This window comes from Saccopteryx bilineata, chromosome 1, assembly GCF_036850765.1.
Source record: "Saccopteryx bilineata isolate mSacBil1 chromosome 1, mSacBil1_pri_phased_curated, whole genome shotgun sequence".
In the NCBI taxonomy this organism is placed as follows: domain Eukaryota; kingdom Metazoa; phylum Chordata; class Mammalia; order Chiroptera; family Emballonuridae; genus Saccopteryx; species Saccopteryx bilineata.
The window spans coordinates 379163989-379187317 of record NC_089490.1 but is presented as its reverse complement, the minus strand read 5'-3'; the positions used below and the strand labels follow the sequence as shown (position 1 = coordinate 379187317).

The 23329-nt window shown below is 40.3% G+C and overlaps 1 protein-coding gene, 1 long non-coding RNA gene and 1 pseudogene across 2 annotated transcripts in view; 1 reads left to right on the top strand and 2 right to left on the bottom strand.

Moving 5' to 3' along the window:
- The window catches only part of CAT (catalase), a 30210-nt gene extending 15251 nt beyond the window's left edge, over positions 1-14959 (bottom strand). The window contains exons 1-8 of the mRNA XM_066251260.1: positions 14792-14959; positions 7005-7176; positions 5849-5959; positions 4580-4710; positions 4034-4138; positions 3329-3454; positions 1523-1714; positions 552-704 (exon numbers count right to left, since the gene is read on the bottom strand). Of these exons, the coding sequence (XP_066107357.1) occupies positions 552-704; positions 1523-1714; positions 3329-3454; positions 4034-4138; positions 4580-4710; positions 5849-5959; positions 7005-7176; positions 14792-14857 (1056 nt within the window). The 5' untranslated portion in view covers positions 14858-14959. The remainder of the gene's footprint in view (positions 1-551; positions 705-1522; positions 1715-3328; positions 3455-4033; positions 4139-4579; positions 4711-5848; positions 5960-7004; positions 7177-14791) is intronic.
- Positions 14960-15098: 139 nt separating this feature from the next.
- Positions 15099-21701, top strand: LOC136318646 (uncharacterized). Its single transcript, XR_010728106.1, has 3 exons — positions 15099-15462; positions 17237-17355; positions 20785-21701. It is a non-coding gene; the product is annotated as an uncharacterized lncRNA (long non-coding RNA).
- LOC136327176 (thyroid transcription factor 1-associated protein 26 pseudogene) lies at positions 19033-19925 on the bottom strand (annotated as a pseudogene).
- Positions 21702-23329: the final 1628 nt, after the last annotated feature.

Genomic DNA, 23329 nt, shown 5'->3' with positions numbered 1-23329 from the left:
AACATACTGGATGGAGAGTGATGAAAAACTACCCAATGCCTAAGAACATTACCGAGACAAATGGTTAAATTAACCCACGGCCAACACAAACATAGTCTCTCATGTCTAGGTCTCTTTTTACAGATGGAAAAATTCAAGCATCAACATGGAAAAGGAAATGAATAAAATGACACTGACCAATATGTTACAATTAATTTAAAATACTCCTGTCAGTTACAGACTGAACAAAGAGTGCTTTCTTTACAAATTATCTGTGGCATTTTCTAATATAACTTCTTTTAAATTAAGGAACTAGATGTCAAAGTCTTAACATATTTTGAGGAACTTGACGATGAAGTTGGTTTGCACTGTAATGCCCATCTCAAAATGTTTCAGTAAGTCCCATTGAAACTAAGGACTCAGATTAATTTCAGTTTAACTGATGTTCTAGTCAGTCCTTCATACAAAGATCGTACCACACTACACAGTGTGTGCTTGAGTCTGTGTGTGTGTGTGCTCATGCGCACTTGCGTGTACTCCTCCTTCAGCACCTCTCAATCCACCAGGCTTACCTGGAGCATTTTGTCAGGGCTGGCCTCGATGCCAGGCGGCATGTTGCTTGGGTCAAAGGCCAACTGTTCAACCTCAGCAAAGTAATTTTTTGGATTCCTATTTAAAACCAGTTTACCAACTGGGATGAGAGGGTAGTCACTGTGAGGCCAAACCTAAAAATAATGGGACATTCAAAATTACCAACCAACTGAAGGAAATTAAAGTATTCACAAAAATGCCATCTTTCAAATATAATGAAGCCAATAAGAATAAATGAAAGTAATAAATGATAAGAAGTTAAGGTAGCCCTGGCCAGTTGGCTCAACAGTAGAGCATCGGCCTGGAGTGTGGAAGTCCTGGGTTCAATTCCCTGCCAGGGCACACAGAAATGTCCATCTGCTTCTCCACCCTTCCCCCTCTCCTTCCTATCTATCTCTCGCTTCCCCTCCTGCAGCCAAGGCTCCATTGGAGCAAAGTTGGCCCTGGGCACTGAGGATGGCTCCGTAGCCTCTGCCTCAGGTGCTAGAAAGGCTCCAGTTGCAATGGAGCAAAGCCCTAGATGGGCAGAGCACCGCCTCCTGGTGGGCATGCCGGGTAGATCCCAGTCGGGTGCATGTGAGGAGTCTGTCTCTCTGCCTCCCCATTTCTCACTTCAGAAAAATACCAAAAAAAAAAAAAAAAAAAAGTTAAGGTAAGTGCATTGGTTAATCTTTCACAATAGTGAACAGTAAATACTGACACTTTCACTGGTCAAAAATACATCAGCTTTTCAAAATTTATTCCCTGTTAATAACAATGTATCAAGCCACCTAGGTAAACTCAGTGAGCTTACAGGAAGTGGAAGTGAGGCACTAGGGAACACTGCTCCATAGTGGCCCCACTGCATTTTGCCCATGACTTCCCTGCCCTGATGAATGCTGGATGGAAAGTTGTTAAAATTAGGTACAAAGAGACTTAAAAAAGAAAATAATTTCCTTGTTAACTGACTTACCTTGGTAACATCAAATGGATTAAATGAACAAGTTTCTGCCTCCTTAAATGTCATGACCTGGATGTAAGAAGTCCAGGATGGATAGTTGCCTGTGGCAATGGCATTAAAAAGATCCCGGAGGCCATAGTCAGGATCTTCCTGAGCAAGTTTTGCTGCATCTTCAACTGAAAGGTTTTTGATGCCCTGGTCAGTCTACAGGATGAAAGGAAAAAGTTCAAACTGAAACTTATAGGCACAGTTAGCAAACTCTAATTCAGGGGTCCCCAAACTTTTTACACAGGGGGCCAGTTCACTGTCCCTCAGACCGCTGGAGGGCCGGACTATGTGCACACTGCACATATCTTATTTTAAAGTAAAAAAACAAAACGGGAACAAATACAATATTTAAAATAAAGAACAAGTAAATTTAAATCAACAAACTGACCAGTATTTCAATGAGAACTATGCTCCTCTCACTGACCACCAATGAAAGAGGTGCCCCTTCCGGAAGTACGGCAGGGGCCGGATAAATGGCCTCAGGGGGCCACATGCGACCCGCGGGCCGTAGTTTGGGGACCCCCTGCTCTAATTAGTAATTCATTGCAGTATTATAAGTAACACTACTCAAAGACTGGATTGCCCCTCCAACAATAATCCCACTGTTCAAATCTGACACAACTATGAATTTATCAAAAAGAAATTTTACTTAATTATTCTGACTCTTTTCAATGTCCAGGGAATCCCTCTATACAATTCATATTTAAAAGTAGTCCTATATTGCCCTTTTTGTAGTCTATATTATTTGCATTTTTAAAATTATTGACATATAGTTTATTTTCTATTTTTCCCCCATATAAAGAATGCTGGCCCTGGCCAGGTAGCCCAACTGGTTAGAGCATTGTCCCAATATGCAAAGGTTGCAGGTTCGATTCCTGGTCAGGGCACATATAAGAATCAACCAATGAATGCATAAATAAGTGGAACAACAAATCAATGTTTCTCTCTCTCTCTCTCTCTCCCCCTCTCCTTTCCTTTTTGTAAACAGTATTTTTTTAAACTTTTCTGACATTTGTAATTGATTTTACTTATTTGCCTTATTCACAATACATCCTCTATAAATGCTAAAAAATGGATGAATAAATTAAAATGTTCAGACATATTTTGACAGTAATGATGAGACAGGTATTATAATAGAATGCCCCAATCCTGCCTTAGTCCCCTCCTGGACCCCAAAGGAGATCTCTATTCAGAACAATGACTCAGGGCAAAGCATACTACTGTTTGCTAAACCTTAACTCTAAGCTCCAACTAAGAACTCTAGAAACGTAGGCTAAACCAGGCAGAAATCTCCTTTGCCCTAGCCTGGAGGCCTGTATTATCTCCTTATATTTAAGCCCAAATCAAAATCTTAGCTCTTCCCTCTTCAGGAAGTAAAGAATGTCATTGGGCACCCGCCAGCACCAGAAACATTAAGCCAGAAAGCCGGCACAAGAGGAGCATTTCCCCAAATACGCATGGCAGTTTCCAGGGTCCAGAAGGAGAAGAAAGCTTAACTATGGACAGCAGCTATGTTGTCTCACCCTCTGGCCACATGAAGAGACCAAAAAGAGACCACACACAGTTCTTCTAATTTGGCAGTGAAAAAGGTGGTGAATAACAATATACTCATGGCACTAATCAAATAAATCAATGCTTCTCATCCTTGGGGGTGGACGTAAGGGAAAGGCTAGACAGGCCTTGATCTTTTTGACCTTTGCTCAATACTCAGAAGTAAGGAGATGGGGGTGGTGGGAGCCTTTTAACTCTCACCCCAAAGGCAACATGTACCTTATGATGGAATTTGCAATAAAACGCCTCTCCATTCCCATTGACCAGCTTGAAAGTATGTGATCCAAATCCATGCATGTGCCTGTGTCCATCTGGAATCCCACGATCACTGAACAAGAAGGAAACCTAAGGAACAGAAAAATAAAGCCCTAAATCTTTCTGTTTAAATCAAAACATCCTAGATTTTTAAGACACTTCTAAATTTCCAGAACGTCCCTAGAATGGTACATACTAGCCAAGTGTTACCATTATCATCATTTATTTTTTAAAAAGGAGAATTTTAAAGCAGAATGATAGATAAATCATTAACTTCATGGCTCAAAATTTTATAAAGAAAAGCTAAAACAAATATAAAAACTAGCCTAAATTGTTATTCAAAATGTATTTTAATAGTAAAATTTATTTAGTATTACTCTCCCCTCATTTCCCTAACATTGCATACTAGATAAAAACTTGAATCCTTAATATTGCTAAACACCAATTGAAACGTTTCTAGCATTACTTAAGGTCTATGAATGGGGGAAGATTAATAAAATTGGTCATTATAAAGCTATTCAAGATCAAGAAATCTAAGGAAGCCTCCCAAAAGGAAAGTGAAAACCTAATTACAACAAAATCATCAAAACTAGAGAAACACATTATGAGGCATAATTCCTGTTACATCACAGGTGATACACTATAACTTAAGGAAAAAAGTGTTCCCACCTGATGCAGAGACTCAGGACGCAGGCTCCAGAAGTCCCAGACCATGTCGGGATCCTTCAGGTGCGTCTGAGGGTTTCTCTTTTGGCTGTGGATAAAGGACGGAAACTAAATGGAAAAAAGAGAAAATAAAAAAAACTAGGTTGACAGGAATTATGGCATCCTATAGTACACAATACCTATTGCTAGGTTTATGAGTTATAATTCTGAATATCCTCCAAGAATTTTAAATTGCCAAACCCTAAAATAAAATTTACCTTCTACCTGTTTTTTTTTTTATTTTCCATGCTCTGCAAGGAAAACTGAACCATTCCCATTGTCAGTGAATCCTAAAATACCAAATCCAAGACCAATGGTAACTGTTATAATTTGATCTTATAAAAAGATATTAAATTCAGAAAAGTGAGTTTCAAAGCACAATCCCTCCGACCCAAATTCTCTTCTCTCTGCCTTTCCCAGGAGTTCCCCTTGATGTCAACCTATACAGAGTATTAGAAATCAGTTTAACTCAATAAGTATTTGCAGACTGTAAAAAACTGTATCACATACCAAGATGGCATCCCTGATGAAGAAAATGGGGGTGTTATTCCCGACAAGATCCCAATTACCATCCTCTGTGTAAAACTTCACTGCAAACCCACGGGGGTCACGAACTGTGTCAGCTGAGCCCGATTCTCCAGCTAGAAGATTCAAATGGGGAAAATGGAGCAGAAGCAGAGGACTTTGCATCCAAGAAGCCTAACGTCACAGAGAACATAGGTATCTAGCCTCTCTGATCCATTTCCTAGCAGTAAATTAGGTATTTAAGTACCAGGGTTATTATTTCTACCACCCACAAGCTAAGCTGCTCCACAAATCAAACAAAATAATTAACAGAGTAGTAAGAGAGCACAGGCATACCTCGTTTTATTATGCTTCGCTTTATTGAACCTTGTATCATAGTGTTTCATTTTTTACCAATTGATGGCAAGACCTTCCACCAGCAAAAAGATTATGACTGGCTTTATTGTGATATTGCTTTATTGTGGTGGTCTGGAACCAAAAGCACAATATCCAGAGATATGCCTGTATATGTAATAACAGCTAAAAAGACTATCCATTCAACATAATGAGAAAGCTTTGTTCAAACAGGAAATTAAAATAAGAGAAAAGCAAAATTATGAAGATTAAGGTAGTGAAGAAAGAGAATAAAAGTTATCAAAATTATGAGGTTAACAGAAAGAAAATGAGTTAAAATATAGGTTCTTATTCTTAATTTCATTTATATTTGCATTCCAAAGTATTTTAGAAGTGCATACTGATTGAAACAGAATCAGAATCACAACACTGTAGTGTGTTAAAATGGAGGACAATCTAATTCTTACTAGCTCTGCTACACAAGAAACATCACTTAACCTCTCTGAAATAGAAGGAATCCCACATTGCAAAGTAAATCTACAGATCAGCTTACAGCTAATGTCTGTAAAGCACGGATGGCACAGAGTCAGTTCTCAATAAAGGGCAGCTGTTATCATGTTATTGAATAAGAGCACCAACCCCATGCTTCCGTTTAAGGCAACCACTTGTAGAAAGTTCTTTCGAAATGTCACAGAATTGCAGAGGTGGCCTCAGCGTAAGTGTGATTTCCTAAGACCTCAACAAACAGAATTATATGTGTTTTCCTACATATTTCAAAAAATAGTCTTTCTACTGTAAAACCTAGCTATAACTTGGAGAAGTGCTTGTTTTCTATCTTCTAATAAGGTTTTCTTAAAAGTAAGTTATAAATGCCCCCAAATAAAGTACAGGAATGCCAGTCATGAAAACAGACAGACTTACCAACAGTGGAAAATCGAATTGCAATGGGAGTCTTCTTTCCAATATGCTCAAACACCTTTGCCTTGGAGTATCTGGTAATGTCATGTGTGACCTCAAAGTAGCCAAAAGCCCCTACGAGAAGGACAAAGACATCCTCATCATGAGACCATCACTCAGACTATCAGACCCTCAACAGGCATCTAGGTAACAAGAGAAACGAACGGTTTAGCAATGGCGTTCTGGGAGCTTCCAAAACCATGGGGTTAAGGGAGCTGTCCAAACACAACATGATGAGAGCAAAATTCAAAGCCCCACTGTCATTCAGTGCTAAACTGAGCTGGAGTCAGAGGAGGAGGAGATGAGCGGGGCGGGCACACTAGCCAAGGTTGCCCCAAGGACACAGGGCTGGGAGGGCCCTGAAGGACAGGCATGACCTAGGAGAGAAAAAGAACAGAGAGGAGAAAAGAAAACGCAGGGAAAGAAAGAATAAACACTTAAGAAGGACACCACAGAGCCAAAAACAAACTGAATAACATATCAAAGTCATCATGGAAAAGCCATGCAAAACAAACAAAAATAACTGGAATAGATGGAAGAAGAGGAAACAAAGAAATCAGGAAGTCCTAACTGGGAGTCAAAGTAAGCAGCTAAGAGAGAAACTTTTTCTTCTTTTCTCCCAAGCTTTCCTTTTCCTATTGAGTTTTTAGCTTTCTCTTAAACACCACCTCTATCTTTTTTTTCTGTAATAAAAGAAACATAAAAGTTTTACAGAAGTTTTGGACAAAACAGAAAAAGGACCACAAACGCACCACCCCAACACCATATGCTCAGTTCTGCACAGCCCATTCCTTTATTCCTTCAGGCAGTGCAGCAGCAAACCCAGTTACGGGTGCAGTATGTCTGTGTCTGCATGTCTGTATTTTCATTTCTTCACTAAACTGCATCATGAAAATAAGTTTTATTTGAAAAATTCCAATAAAATATTTTATATATACTGTTCCATCCAGGGAAATAGGCATCACTTAATTACTAATTCCTATCTTTTCAGACATTTTTTCCTTTCTCCCAGGAATGGATATTTGGCACTTCGCTAAAGGAGCACCAAGCCTTTGGGAAATCATTGTCAACCCCGGTTCTAGGAAACAAGGCTTTCACAACAAATGGGCCCAGCGCTCACCTGCTCCTTTAGCATGCACGACTCTCTCAGGAATCCTCTCCCGGTCAAAGTGTGCCATTTCATCAGTGAATACCACATCCTGAACAAGAAGGGGTCCCCGGGGACCCACTGTCATGGTATTAAGTTTGTCTCCTATTGGATGACCGGCCCCGGTGGTGAGGACATCAGGTTTCTAGGTGGACACAAAAGGAAAAAGTGCAGCAGTGTTAGAACACCGCCAACAGAAACAACAAAAAATGTTCATTTACACTGTCATGGGTACATCATTTTGCAATTTTCATACTTTTGACCCTAATTTCTTTTAAATTTCTTGTGTCTGAAGTACTGAAATACAAGATACATGCCACTGCATGAAATTTATAGTCAGGTCTCAGAAGTCCTTGACAATCTCAACAGCAATCTGTTAAGAAATGTGCTCTGAAGAGCAGAAAGATACACAGCCTGCCAACCAGTTCAGCTCCTGCTCTGGATACAGCCACGCTCCACACAGGATACCCCCAAACAGAGACCCCAAAAAGGGATCATATGTGCTTAACACTGAATGTCCAAACTAATCGTGAAAAGATGGTCTCTAGAGAAGCAATGCTAGTTAGTGCCTTACTCAGAACTCACAACTGCTTTATTACCACCATAAATGTTAAAGAGGGTCACCCTGTTCTCAAGCAGTGTATACCAGCTATTGGCACCATCTCCTTCCAATTAGAAAAAAATAGGGAGGGATGGCTGTTATAGTATTAATTTTCTAAAGATATCAAATGTCTCTGAAATGGGATAAGTTCTTTTACTGTAATAAAAAATTTGCTTAATCCATTCAATTCTCCCATTTCAGTTATACCACAAGCCTCTCGGCTGTCCCTTCCCTGGGCTGGGAGCAGAATTTTCTAAGCCCCTGATTCTGGGCAACTCTTAGCCTCATCTTTTTCCATCATCAAGGGAGATGTGTGGGCAAAGCAAGGCTAACCCACCTCCATCCTGAAAGGACAATTCAAAAATGGCTACCGATCAAAGTCAAAGGTACCAATTTCACACACCCAAGAGCATTATGGGCCCTGGCCAGTTGGCTCAGCAGTAGAGCGTCGGCCTGGCATGTGGAAGTCCTGGGTTCGATTCCCAGCTAGGGCACACAGGAGAAGCACCCATCTGCTTCTCCACCCCTCGCCCTCTCTTTTCTCTCTATCTCTCTCTTCCCCTCCCACAGCCAAGGCTCCACTGGAGCAAAGTTGGCCCGGGTGCTGAGGACAGCTCCATAGCCTCCGCCTCAGGCACTAGAATGGCTTCAGCCACAATGGAGCAACGCCCCAAATGAGCAGAGCATCACCTAGTGGGCATGCCAGGTGGATCTCATTCTGGGCACACACAGGAGTCTGTCTGACTACCTCCCCACTTCTAACGTCGGAAAAATATTAAAAAAAAAAAATACAAAAAAAAAGAGCATTATGCTCAGGCTTTCCACAACCTGGATTGAAATACAGTGTGTCCGTAAAGTCATGGTGCACTTTTGACTGGTCACAGGAAAGCAACAAAAGACGACAGAAATGTGAAATCTGCACCAAATAAAAGGAAAACCCTCCCAGTTTCTGTAGGATGATGTGGCAGCATGTACACATGCACAGATGATAACGTAACATTGTATATACAGCGGAGCAGCCCACGGCCATGCCAGTCAAGATGTGGACGGTACAGAGAGAAGTTCAGTGTTCTGTGGTCGCTAAATTCGAATCCATGACCAAAGTGCAAAGTGAATATTGGAGCATTTATAACGAAGTGCCACCACATAGGAATAACATTACTCAGTGGGATAAGCAGTTGAAGGAAACCGGCAGTTTGGTGGAGAAATCCCATTCTGGTAGGCCATCAGTCAGTGGCGAGTCTGTAGAGGCTATACGGGAGAGCTGCCTAAGGAGCCCTAAAAAATCTGTGTGTGAGAGCCCACATCAAACTACACTGAATAGGTATAAAACTGTCCAAAGGAAGCAAATGAAGAGTAGTTTGATGAAACAGTTGACCAATCAATCAACCAACTAAAAAATGAGATGGTCTTGCCTGATGAAAATAAATCATGGAATTTTAGAGTGGGAACGCTGGAATTTTGCCACCATTGGGCCTCCTTCCCACCAATACAGGTATTGCCTCCATAACACCAATCCTATTTGGAAATGTAATGTGGGTAACTTACAAACAGCATTCACCATCTCTAATTCCTTACTCTAATAAATCACTTGTCCTAATTTTTTAGCAGCTTTCCTCACACAAGCTAATATACATGGTTTGAGACATCAACAGTGGGTCTTAGGACATACCCTCTGCAGATAAGGGGGACTGCTATAGTTCCTCATATTGTTTTCCATTGCTCTTGGTGGGCTGCCAACCAGAAATGATCAAATGTTGCCAGTGGTTTTCAATAATTAGCAAACATTTAGAATAATACTGTAAAAAATAAAACCTTTAAAATGCACAAAATAATAACTATTACAAAAGAGGTGTTCACTGTCATGAAATTGTCTTTATTAAATAAGTCTGAAGCACTGAGAATTGGCATGGTCCTTCAATTTAAAAAAAAAAGGATTAAGAGGAAGGAAGAAAGAAAAGCTCAACAAATGAAGAATGATCAATCCACAAATGTTTGCTCTTTGTAATAGAAACTACAGTAGTCACAATACTTAGTAAGATAATAAAGAACAAAAACAGAGAAAATAAACAAAAATATTTGCTTGTTTTATATTTTGCAATCAGCCTCTGTTTTCTAATCTGGATAAAAATATGGCGTGGTCTAGATGTTGGCAAATAGAAATAGAAACTTAGAAATTTTTATTCCATCACTCATAATGTGTCAGCCTCTCTCTCTCCTTCCATCTCCTTCCCTCTCCCCTCTTCCCTCTCTGTATCTCTCTCCTCAACACGATGACTCAGCAATTCCATTCCTAGGTAGTTCCCAAGAGAATCCAAAGCACTTGTGCACAGGAAATTACATCACCACCATTTCTCCATCCCAAATATTGGCAGTGTTACATCAATTTGGTTATTAAGTTACCCTAAAAAAATATAGACCTTCACAGGCAGGTTTTATGATTCACTGAACAAAAAAAAGGGGAGGGGGATGAGCTAAGATCCAACCTCTCTCCATATAAAAAGGGAACTGTTTTAAAAGATAGGCCTGAAATATTCAAAGTCTCCAATTTTTAAGGAAACAGAGGCCATTAATTAAGCATAAGTATCCCAGTGGAAGAGCCTGTGGCATTATTAGCAGCAAGCAACAAAGTTTCCATTTTTGAGTTCCATCCAAGCTGACTGGGAATACCTGCAGAATCATCTCCTTCCCCTCAGTGTATTTTAAGAGAAAGAGAAGTAAAGATCTTTACAAAGATACAAGTCATACCTAGGAACATACTTGACTCAATGCTTACTTATTAAAGTTTACAAAGTTCCCAGCTCACTTGTCAGCAACAAAATCTGAATACAAGCAGAGACGCCCAATAAACTGTTTCACATTGGTTAACACTGGTTGGAAGGATACACCCAGCTTGGCATTCTGCATCTGGTCTTGAAGGAGGAGACAACATGGTGCCCTCAGATAGCAGCTCCAAAACTTAAAGCTTGCAGAGCCCAGTAAAAGTAAAAACGACTTGGGGAGTAAGAGAGAGGATACTGATACAGAGCTGTCCACTAATATAAAAGCATTTGTCAAGCAAAGGGAGAATTAAAAAACGTATCATATGTTACTGCCATAATTTTCTAACAGAAAGAGTATTTTAATGTCAGAAAGTAAGAAGAAAATAATCTTTAAAAAGAGATTGTCTTTTTGCCTTTCACCACATCACAAGATGGCTGGATAGATTTTCGCCAAACACAGAATGTATGGTTTGCATAATGTGGTAGGGTCAGCTACCTGGACTCAGAGGTGGACTACATTTCCCAGCTTCCCTCATAGTTCGTTTTCGGTGTGGCCAGGTGACAGAGTTCTAGCCAATGGACTGTGCATAGAAGTGACCTACACCACTTCCAGCCTGACCCCTAAGCCTCCCCCACACACCCTCTCCATGCTCTTAACAGTCTGTGGCTAGACAGTGACACTCAGGGCAACCTTAAAAGTCATGGGATGACAAAGGGGAAGCCTCCTTCAGCCTAAAGCCTTCAATAACTATGGGCAGAAGGATACTCACTCTCCCCTTCAACCTCAAACCACTTTGGCTCATCATGTAATAGAGAAATAAATTCCTAATATGTTTACATCATTATATATTTTAAGATCTAGATCTATTATTACAGCACTTAACCCACACATGATTCAACGTAAACATGGGCTATGAATCAATAATAAAAAGAAAATCCAATTTTTAAAAACAAAGGATTTGAACAGATACTTCCAAGGAACATATATCAACAGTCAATAAGGACATAAAAAGGTGCTCAGCACCACAGAGCATCAGGGCAATGCAAGTTAAAACTGCAATGAGATACCACACCCACCAGAACAGCTAAAATTAAAATACTGACCACACCAAAAGCTGACAGATGTGGAGCAACTGGAACTCTCATCCACTGATGATGGAAGTGTAAAATGGTTCCATCGCTTTGGAAAAAGGCTTAGTTAGCAGTTTCTCAGAAACCATTCACATACCCTGCGACCCAGCAATTTTACTCCTAGGTATTTCCTAAGAGAAATGAAAGCATACGTGCACATAAAGACTGGTATAAGGTTTTACACAGCAGCTTTATTCACACTAGCCAATCCCTAGAAATAGCCCAGGTACCCAGCAACAGGATGAACAAATAGTAGCATATTATTCAATAGAATACTACTCAGCAATTAAAAAAAGAAAAGATTGATATACAACATGAATGAATCTTTTTTTTTTTTTTTTTTTTGTATTTTTCTGAAGCTGGAAACGGGGAGAGACAGTCAGACAGACTCCCTCATGCGGCCGACTGGGATCCACCCAGCACGCCCACCAGGGGGCGATGCTCTGCCCCTCCGGGGGGTCGCTCTGCTGTGACCAGAGCCTCTCTAGCGCCTGGGGCAGAGGCCAAGGAGCCATCCCCAGCGCCCGGGCCATCTTTGCTCCATTGGAGCCTCGGCTGCGGGAGGGGAAGAGAGAGACAGAGAGGAAAGGGGGGGGGTGGAGAAGCAAATGGGCGCTTCTCCTATGTGCCCTGGCCGGGAATCGAACCCGGGTCCCCCGCACGCCAGGCCGACGCTCTACCGCTGAGCCAACCGGCCAGGGCCATGAATGAATCTTAAAAAACATTTTTTGCAAATAGCCTATGAGGGTGCAGTAGACACAGCATTGACCTGGAATGCTGAGGTTGTCAGTTCAAAACCCTGGACTTATCTGGTCAAGGCATATCATACAAGCAATCAATGAACAACTAAAACTGTGGCAATTCTGAATGGATACCTCTTGACCCTTCCTATCTCCCATAAAATCAATAAATAAAATTTAAAATATATATATTTTTGCTGAATTAAAGAATCATTACACAAAAAAGTACATAAATCAACAGTTAAGAAAAAAGATCAGCAGTGGCTGCATAGGGTGGGATTCCAAGAGATGTTTGAGGAACAACGTGAGGGAACTTCCCAGGGTGGTGAGAATCTTCTGTATCTTGATAAGGCAATAGGATTCAGAGGTGTATATATCAAAGAATGACCTACTTATTCGTGCATAAGTATTACCTTAAAAACATAAACACTGAACTTTGTTCATGGGCATACTTAGTGTTTAGGGGTAAAGTCTACTGATATCTACAACTTTCTCTGAAATGCATCCTAAAATAAAAAAATGGGTTAATGAATGTACTAAGGGATGGACAGACGGAACACATGTAATAAAACATATAAAGCAAAATGTCCATTGTAGAATCTAGATGGTGGATATATGGGTATACACTGCCTAATTCTTTCAACTTTTCTGAATGTTAGAAATTTTTTATAATAAAGCATCTGAAAATTATACAGGCTTTGTGACATAAGCAAAATTCCTTTTGGGGGTTGGAGGAGGTCACTTCAAAAACTAAGCTGTTTGCACTCAGAGCAGCTACAACAAGTCATTAATGGGACTGCCAGTCAGGACAATGTACACAGTGCATTACAATACCATGGCAAAAGAGACAGCAGTGTTTCTACCATGAGTCCCCAATGACAGAAATGCTTTGTAGGCCAGCTATTTCTGAAATAGGCAATCATTTAGGGCAAATTACCAGCAGGGTCTTAACAATTTAACAACAGTCAATGATTCTCCCTAATAATGAAGAGGCAAGTTAGTCTCATAATAAAGAGGAGTCCTTTAAAAAGGAATAAATTGTGTTTTATGAAAAATTCATTACATTATTCATATTTTCCTCAATTCACCAAGTATTCATGAAAACTTCTAGGATTTAGCAACCACTGGGCACAGAAAAAGTTCTGCCCCCAAGAGCTGAGTTCTGATTTTGATTCTGCCACAAACTAGTTGTATGTGTTTGATTAATAAGACCCAAGTCTCTCTGGTTCACTTTGATTAAAACCTCATAAAAACTGAACTAGCCTCCTGGCATACAATCAAGGACAGGATGAGAAGAGACTTGCCAGGCCCTTAATAGCAGCCTTCTCACAAACAGGGAATGAACTGAAGCAATTCACGTGCAGTTAGCATGAATAACCCATTTCATGAATACTTAGAAGAGCACTAGGCAAGATGAGGAAAAGCTCTACTCTAGTCTTCTCTCTGCCATGAACCTGCCACCACCGGAAATGGGCAAGTCCCTTAGACTCTCTGGGCCAATGTGATAAAAGATGACTCAAGACTACATGTGCTCTTATCTAATCCAGCCTCCTCAAAGATGCCCCTTAAAATTCTGGGTACTGGCTAGGAATGCCTCACCCACCACCACTGGGATGAAATCCCACCGTACCTTTAAAGGTCTTGTTCAGATATCACCTACTTTGGGAAGCCTATCAGGCAAAGTAGGTCCCTCCTTTTACACTTTACAGATTCCTCCATAAGAGCCCTCACCACAGTGGATGGTAGTCCACTGTTTATTTATCTTGCCTCCCAAACTAGACTTTGAGCTTCTTCTCCACATCACAGATCTGGCCTTGCTGAAATCTGTACCCCTCCCCCCTGCACCGTGCCTAGCACATGCAGGCACTCCAAGAAGATCGGTGAATAAACGCATTCACTAATCGCTGATACCACTTCTAGCTCCAAAATGCCAGGTTTGATATTTTCCCGTGCCCGTGGAATAACGGGTGTGTGTGTGTGTGTGTGTGTGTGTATTTCATTTACTCGTTTAATGCTGTGCGTACCAAATATCAGTCAGCCACCGTGATTGGTGCTGGGATCACCGAGACAGCAAAGCACAGTCCCTAATCCCACGGCAGCCCGCTAAAAGGGAAGCTTGTAGCGATTGTCCGAACAAAGTCAGAACACAGCCTGCTCCCACTTCCCCCTCACTTCCTTTCTTGCAGCTGCCGTTCTCTGCCTCCTTCGCCACGCGCCTCCATTTCTCCCTCAAGCTGCGACCTCTGTCCCAGCTGGCAAAAGAGCACAATTCTGAGCCAACCACCCGCGAGTCCCACAAGCCGTGAAAACCTGCACCAACCAACCCACTCGGGACAAATCCTGCAGGCCTGCTGCCCCCGCCTCAGAACCCTCTCCCCTCCTCCCAGCGAATGTGACCCCATCGGGAACGACCAGCAGCCCACCCCCAGTCCGGGATCAAGGGGACGGCCCCCGCCACGTCGCCGCGCCGGGAAGGCCAGGGCCGTTATTCAGGGACGCTCTGCTTTCGGGGAGCGCAGGGTGTACCTCCTTGTTCCGCTGCTCCTTCCAAATCTTCAGCTGGTCGCGGGCTGGATCCCGGCAGTCCGCCATGGTGTCAGACTTGCTTTACGGAACGCTGCAAGCGGCCTCGGCTGGCGCGTCTCCACCTTCAGCAGGCCGACCGTCCGCGGACCCGGAGATGAAGCGGGCGTCTTCAGAGTCCGCCAATCAGCTCCGCCCCCTCGTCCCTCCCCCTCGGGAGGACCGCCTCCTGATTGGCCGCTCGAGCGCCAGGCCCGATGGGATTAAAGCCAAATAAGGGCGGGAGCAGGGGGGGGTGAGGGGTAGAGGGGTGAAGAGCACGGGTGGATGAGGAGCTCTGTCTTGCGGGAGGAACCACGCCCTCCGACCTCCAAGCCCCAGGCTTAATGAACCCGGGGCGGACACCCGGGTGCGGAGATCTGACCCGCACTTCTGGTTATCAGCATCTTTCAGGCTGCCCTGGGACGCCGCTGTTGGTGGCCTGCAATTCTGCTGAGGCCCTGCTGGGTGGAGCTTGAACTCTGGAAATAAACTCGCAGCTCTTAAAAGTCAAAATACTGGTTAAATTTTTCTCTGGAGAATGAACCTTTGACATACATACTCTAAAGTTAGTATTATTTTGCAACTGAAGAATTGATGGAAATTTGGAAGAAATGCCGACCCTGATAATGCAAGTAAGATTCATCTGGTAATCTTATTTTCAAATAACTTTACGTTATTTTTTCTTTAAGACAGACTATGCACAAAAAGTGTGCCATTTTGAAAAACATAGAAAAATGAAACATTGACAAGTTCTTGATGGCCTTAAGAGTTTAAAATCCATAGCAAAAAAGATCAGCCTTTTACCATCCCCTTTGGATTAGCAGCTCCCTTTTTTCATCATCTACAACTATGTGCTGCCAGAGGATGCTAGACAGTTGCCAGACTATCACTTCATCTTAACAATCTCGTGGTGTAAACTTTATTCCCGTTTTAAATATGAATAATCTGCTTAAGAGAGTTGGAAGAATTTGGCTAAAGCTTTAAAGCTAACGAAATGTTAGAGCTTAGATACTTGGTGTTCCGATTTTAAAGCCTGAGACCCTGAACCACTCTGTTAGCCTGCCTTTCTAAGAATATTGAAAAATTCTGTGTCTTTAAAGAATATTATAGTTGAAAAATAAAATAAGTATTTAATAAGTGATCAACCAATTTGTCATTGTGAGCAAATAGATTGAATGATTTCCTCCTTCAGGTGCTAAGATTTAACTTTAAACATCTTGATATATAAATATATTATCATCTTTAAATTAAAAGTTCTCAGTGTTTAAGTTTGATTTTTTTAAATTAACCTACATATAACCGGTATAAGTTTAATAGTGTAAATTTCAAATGTTCTTGATTTTACAAAAATGTGATATCAAGAATCTAAATCAGCAATTTTCAACCTGTTTCATCTCATGACACACATAAACTAATCACTGTACTAAAAATCTGCAGCATACCAAAAGTATAGTTTTTGCTGATCAGACAATAGCTTTTTTTTTTAAGAGAAAGACATCGATTTGTTGTTTCATTTATTTGTTCATTCCTTGGTTGATTCTTGTATGTGCTTTGACCAGGAATTGAATGCAACCTTTACATTGACACTCTAACCAACTGAACTACCTGGCCAGGGCAAAAAAAAAAGTATAATTTTGATTCATTCACACCAGACAGCTAATATTGTGTTAGCTGTTGTCATTTTTTTATTTTACAATCTAAGAGAAAAGAGGTTGGTGCTTCTGACTAGTCAGGCATTGCATGTTTAAAAAATTCTTGCTGCCATGGCACATTGGTTGAAAATTGGTGATCCAAATTATAAAGATTTAACTTCTGTAGTTCATTAAAAAAACAACAGGTTGATCTTCATGGCCCTATATTTTTCCTTCATTATACTTAACACATTTGTAAAGATGCTATCAGCTGTGTGACTGGTGTGATGTCTCTTGCTACCCACTCCATCCACACTGCCACTAGAGTATAAACTCTGTGAGGGCAAGGCCCCTTGATTTGCTCTCTGTAGTATTCCTGCACACCTAGAATTAATTGAGTACTCTGTGCCAGGAACTGTTTTAAGCTTTTTGTGTGCATTTTCTCAGTTAACTCTCCCAACAATCCTATGAGTTAGGTACTAATATTATTCTCATTTTACAGATTAGGAAACAAAGGCATAGAGACATTAAATAAGTAAATGGTCCAAGGTTATGCTATTATTAAGGGATAAAGCCAGGATTCTAGTCCTGTCTATTCATGTCCAAATAAATATTGAAAGAATCAAACCAATCATTTTCTTCATTAACTAAGATTAATATCAACAAAGTAAATAAAAAGACACCTGGAGTCACGTGTTAACCTTTGTTCTTTATATAAACATTGTCCTGGGTTTTGTTTTGTTTTCTCTGTTTCCATTATTGTTGGATTCCTAAGGACCTGTTTTCAGTGAAAGAGAAATGGAGAAGCAAGACACTTTCAGATCATGTCATATCTTGCATGTTAAAATAAGGTGTGTGCTTACAAGTAACAACAGTGAAATTTATATTGGCTACGTAAGTAGAATTTTATTCATTGCCTTTGTGACTATAATTTACATATAGATCATTGTAAACACTTCTAAAAATAAGCCCTACCTTAAAAATGCATTAAACCATATACAGATGATGTATTATAGAATTGTATACCTGAAACCTGTGTAATTTTATTAGCCAATGTCATCCCATATGACATTAAAATATAATACATTAAAGTTTAAACCGTATTTGTTTAACTCCTAAAGGTAATTCCAAATGATTGGTTCAGTAAACAAATTTGGTCCCAGATTTTTATATTTTATTAATATAAACGCATGAATATTTTGGTTCATACTGAATGGCATTGTTATTAAGAAAGTGCTGTTCTCTGATTGTTCAGAACCTAATGAAGTAAAATGTACTGCCACAAAAGATATTATTAATTCTAATATCACTAAATCAAAAACTAAGCTTACAAAGAGGGCCATATATTAAACATTTAAGAGGAAAGATTGAGTACTCAACTGGGAAACTTTATAGACAAATTTTCTTTCATCAGTATTTGAGGGTGGAAAATTGAGAGAATGAATTATGTCTTGTTGGATGACAGGTATATAAAGCAGCATAAGGAGTAACAGAAACTTAGGTAATCTTTTTATTTCTGTTCTGATTCCACCCACGCTCAGAGGAATGAGAATGTTCTACATATATATTTCAATCTTATTCTCTTCACAATGTCCTTGTGTTGTAAAGTCAGGGTTAGGGAGGAAAGAACGAACACCATATAAAAGAAAAGAGATGTGTTGCAATCCAGAAGGCCTTTGAGGGAAGGACAGTGAGCATAAATCACCGCAGTTGTATGTTCAGCCCACTGCAGACTGGGCCTGCACAGGCTGGAGGAGGAAGTAGAATTTACATTAAAAAGTGCCAGCAGTTTTATATGTGGTGATGGCATGTACCCTCTGCTCTACCTATTTTACTTTAACACATCTTACTCCTACTTTAATAAGAATAATTATTTAGAAGGAAGTAGCCCAGATGTCCACTGGGGTCTGCTAAAGGCCATAGTTGAAACTGTCCTAAAGGGGAAAAGAATCCATGAGCCTTCTGCATGTGCAATGTTATTTGACCTGGGTGTTTGGGAAAAAGTAAACACAGAAACAAGAATTTGGAATTTGTTATTACCTTAAATTCTTTTTTCTGATTTTAAAAGTAATGTATGCTTACTAATGGAATCTTGGAAAATACAGAATAATATATAATATAAGTAACCACCCATAGATGGTAATACATATCTTTCTTAACCAATATTTTCTCTCGTGTACATGTTAGAAAGAATCATATAAAATATATAATGTTGTGTCCTGCTTTTTTTCATTTTCAGAACATTTTTTTTCACCTGAATATCATATGGTACAAAAGTATACATGCTTGAAACTAACCCAGATAAAAGGTTCCTTCCATTCTTCAGGTCAGCCTTCCTTCAGAGGCAAACAAATAAAAGACAAATCATATTGTGTAGAACATGTATAGAAAATTTTCTTTTGTAAGAATAAAAATATTTGAACATTTTTATATTAGTACAGTTTAGCAACCCAGTTTATGCTGATAACTTGAGTTGTTAGGACATACATTGCATATGCCAGAGAACTCAATAGACAGACAGAGGGTAGTTTAACCCTGGATTAAGCACAAAACGTCTGATTTAATTTTTTTCTAATGTGTTTTAAGAAGATTTTTCATTTCTAAGTTCAAGTTTGCTTGGCCTTTTTAGTCTTTTTGCTCAATATTTTGACCACTTCTGTTTTCTTCCTTTTGCAGAGTCTGAGCTTTTCTCTCTTTCTCTCAAATTCTTGTTTCTTAACCCTTTGAGTAGGGAGTTTTTTTCAAGCTCACTGACCCCTGGGAGTGAGTTTGTTTGTTTTTTTCAAAAAATGAAATTATTTCCAGTTACAGTTTCATTAACTTAAAATCATGTTTGTTTGATAATCAATTTATGGAAACAATAAGAACATACATTTGCCTTTTTTTAATGTTGCCTTACATATTTTTATAATAAAATTTTTTGTTATCTGGATGGACAGGAGGCACGAGGACATACATGAACATTCATACTGCTCAAAGGGTTAAGCAGTATATTTAGCTGTATCTGTTCATATTCTTCTTGAGCTTTTTGATTCGATGTTTTTTTTTCCCATTTTCTTGGGAACAGTCATGGGTTTTCTCTTTTGCTATGATGTTCTGCAAAGTCTGGTCAAGGCTACATTGTACTTCTGGCAAAGGCTGATCAACTCATTCTGACAATGGCTGGTCAACTGCTAAATTACTTCCTGAGTCTTTCTTCTTAGGAAGACAAATTAGAGAAGTTTCAGATGATCAGATATCAATCTATGAATTGGGATTCCTGTGAGGTTCCAACTTTTTTTTTTTTCCTCCATAGCAATTTCTTGAAATTTTGCTGAATCTTTTGTTTTTTCCAAATTGCAAAGCCTTGTGCCTTGTGAACACTCCCCAGGAAGGCACTGGGGTGACTAATTTGCCTCATCCTTTGTGTCACGTTCTTATACTTAAATCCAACTGGATAAACCTTTCCACCACCCATCCCAGAACTCGACCCACCAGCCTCATGGGCACCATGGCACAGCAATTGTGCCCTGTATCCTGCTTTTTTCACTTAACATTATAGGATGATATTTTTCTCAAGTAATTAAATATTCTTACACAATGTGACATTTTCCCCCATGGCTGCACAATATGCAATCAAAGGAGGGTTCCTTCACTTACACATTCCCTTACTGGGAACATTTCATTGTTTATAAATAACAGTATACTCAACATCCTTCCTTTGTATTTGTATTTATTTTCTTAGGATCTATTTCTATAAATAATTTTTGTCCCAAATCATAGGAACATTTAAAGTCTCTTGCAACACATGTTCAATTGTTTTCTGCAAAAGTTGAGCCATTTTACATACTCACCAGCACTGAATTTGTGAACTGTTAATAAAATGTTAAAGTAAGTAGTTAGCTGCTAGATGCCTAAAAACTGCCTAGTTATTAGATTCTTCAGAATGGGCATCTCTCATGTTGTAGTCACAGCCATCAGCACCATCCCATGGGATTCAGTCCATCTAGTGAACGTCGACCATGTCCTAGGCACTCTGCATGCTTGCTTCTGGGGACCCAACACTGAAGGAGATGGGTATAGGCACAGCACCGGACAATGCCACTGTGTGAAGAGCATTCTAGAGGAGAAATACAGTTGCTGTGGTAATACCTAAGCAGCTCCCCTGTCCTGAACTTGAGAGGCCATGGGAGGCTTTCTTGAGGACGCAACAGCCAAGCGAATCTTTGGAGGATGAATAGCTGTTAAGTACAATGCCAACAGTGAGCACAGTGTGATCCGGATCCACCTGTTACCACAGAAGTCTGAAGAGATTTCTTCTATTTTTTATTTCTTCTTAAACAGCTAACTTCATTATGAATCATAGTACTTTGACACCTTGGGTCGGACTGAGAGAGCAAGCAAGCATCTGTAAGCAGGCCATTTTCAAGTTCTCCCAAGGACACTGGCCTCTGTACCTGACTCGGACTGGCTTTGACTCCTGCTGCTTACACTTTCCCTTCTCTCGGCTGGGACCCTGCAAAGCCTGAGCCACCCGATCGTGTTTACCACTGGGATTGCTGGGCCTGGCTTGAAGTGATTTCCCAATGCTGCTGTCTTTGAGATAGCTTGATGATCTCCCTTGTATATGCTGTTAAATATTGTATCTGTGCTAACCCTGGGTTTACATCTATCTGTATGCAGAAACCAGCCATGTGCTCTTAAACTCAATCCAAAATGTGACAGATCCTTGGAGATAAAGCAACACATTCCATATGGACAAAGACGACACAATTATGTATCTTTGAAGAAGTGAACACTTATAAAACGCACATATTGGGGGGAACCATTGGTTGTAGCTGGCAATGGTAGACTAGGAGGACTGGGATAGGTGTCTCTCTCCTCCTGTTCTTTCCTATCAACCCAGATCATAGGCTGGCAGGATGTCAGGAGGCAAAACACCAGGATGCACAATTAAAATTCCCTGCTCTAGCTTCAGAGCACTTGGGTTCGAATCCCACCACAACCATTTACAAACTGTGTGTCCTCAGGCATTCATCTATATGTGTGTGTGTATATGTATGTATCTTTATACATAATCATTCAGTAGCTGACTGAGAGCCAGAAAGGGGCCCAGTGTTAGGCCATATATGGGGGTAAAGAAGTAGCAGGACCAAGGAAAAGAAGGCTGAGGAAGTGGAAGCCACTGAATTTAAACTTTTCCTACATTATAACCTTGCCTTGAACCCAGTGATTTCTTTTTTTTTATTTTGTAGGAACAATTTAAGACACAAAGACAGAAGTTAAAAAATAAGAAGATAGAAATTCAGATGATCAGGCTACATAGAGAAATGGTCATATGGTTTTCTTAATTCTTATATATATTATAAGGTTTAATGTATCAATAATTATAAAACCCTGAGCCATATGACAAAATATACTGTGAGCTTACTTTATATTATTATCCTGAGATAAGGATAATTACTTGACCATGAATATTTGTTTCCAACTGTTTCATTACTGTATAATTAGTCAATATTAATTTAGTAAATACTAGATGTTATCTTCAAAAGAGGCACTGATTTTATGGCCGCCTTTGGTGGTGTTTAGAACATGACCTATCTTGCTGTAGGATCATGTTGTTTAGGTTTAAAGATTACTCCGTTTACTGTTCTCTTGACAGTAACCCTTCCAACACAAGTCTTGATGTCTGAAGTTAATTAAGTGTGAGAAAAGCACTGTACTTATAACAACACACTTTCCTTAAACAGTCTGAGCTTGTATACCCAAGTATCTACAGAAAAAAAAAAGAAATCAATCATAACGTAAACCTTGAACAAAGGAAAGTATGATGATGTTGGAAAGGGGCTGAGGCAGCAGAAGCTCACCATGAACAAAAGGAGCCAAAAGTATGTCACCAAGACCCCTCACACCATAATGAACCTCATGGGGAACATCAAGGTGGGAAGAAGGATTCATCAGTGGCCAACCATAGGCTGCACAGACAGGGCATTCAGCAGAAACTATGGACAGAAACATTGCATTGGTCAGGGGGCAAGGGAGGTGTGTGGTTTGTACCAGGGAAAGCGGATGTCCCCTTACATCCTATTCCCCCACCGTGTTTTACTCTTTGCCCCTCCCAAGCATACCAGGGTGAAAGCCATATGCCCTAAAGATGAAAAGAAGTTACTTGTAACTCTCAGAATATTATGTAACATGAAACATGATAATCTATGAAGTCAGTCATATAAATTATGAAACCAAAGTCAAAGGTCTAAGTGTTCTGTGCCAGTGTTTAAAAAAAGAAAAAAAAAGAAAGACATAAAATTATAGAAACTAAAAAAGCAGAAAAATTTTTTGAGTACAGACATGTGAAGAGCACTCCATGTCAGATGACGCAGACATCCCTCTCACAACCATTTCAGCCACCCTGTGCCTCTGTTTATGACTATATCCAGGGAATGAAAAGCAGATCACTACCGCCAATGTTTGTAGCAAACAGCTCTTTCCTTCAAAGCATTTGAAATTTGTGGTTGTGGAGCCAGGAAGACTGAATCATAATTAAATGCAGATGTTTTATTATTTTATACTCTTGTGGACCAAAAGAAACGATGACCTGGGTACAAAAGCTAGTGCCTTCCTGAGAGAGTCCCAAGTGACACACTGGGCTGTGAGAACAGACAGATTTAGCTGTGGGGACTGGGCTATAAAGGAAGGCTCCAAAGGAACTAAGGAGATGGTGGTGAGTAGATGGAGATTACAGAGTCTACCCTCATTAGGAAAAAATGGTGGTGGGGAGGAAGGAAATGAAGGGGAGGGGAGGGGAGGGGAGGGGAGGGGAGGGGAGGGGAGGGGAGGGGAGAGGAGGGGAGGGGAGGGGAGGGGAGGGGAGGGGAGGGGAGGGGAGGGG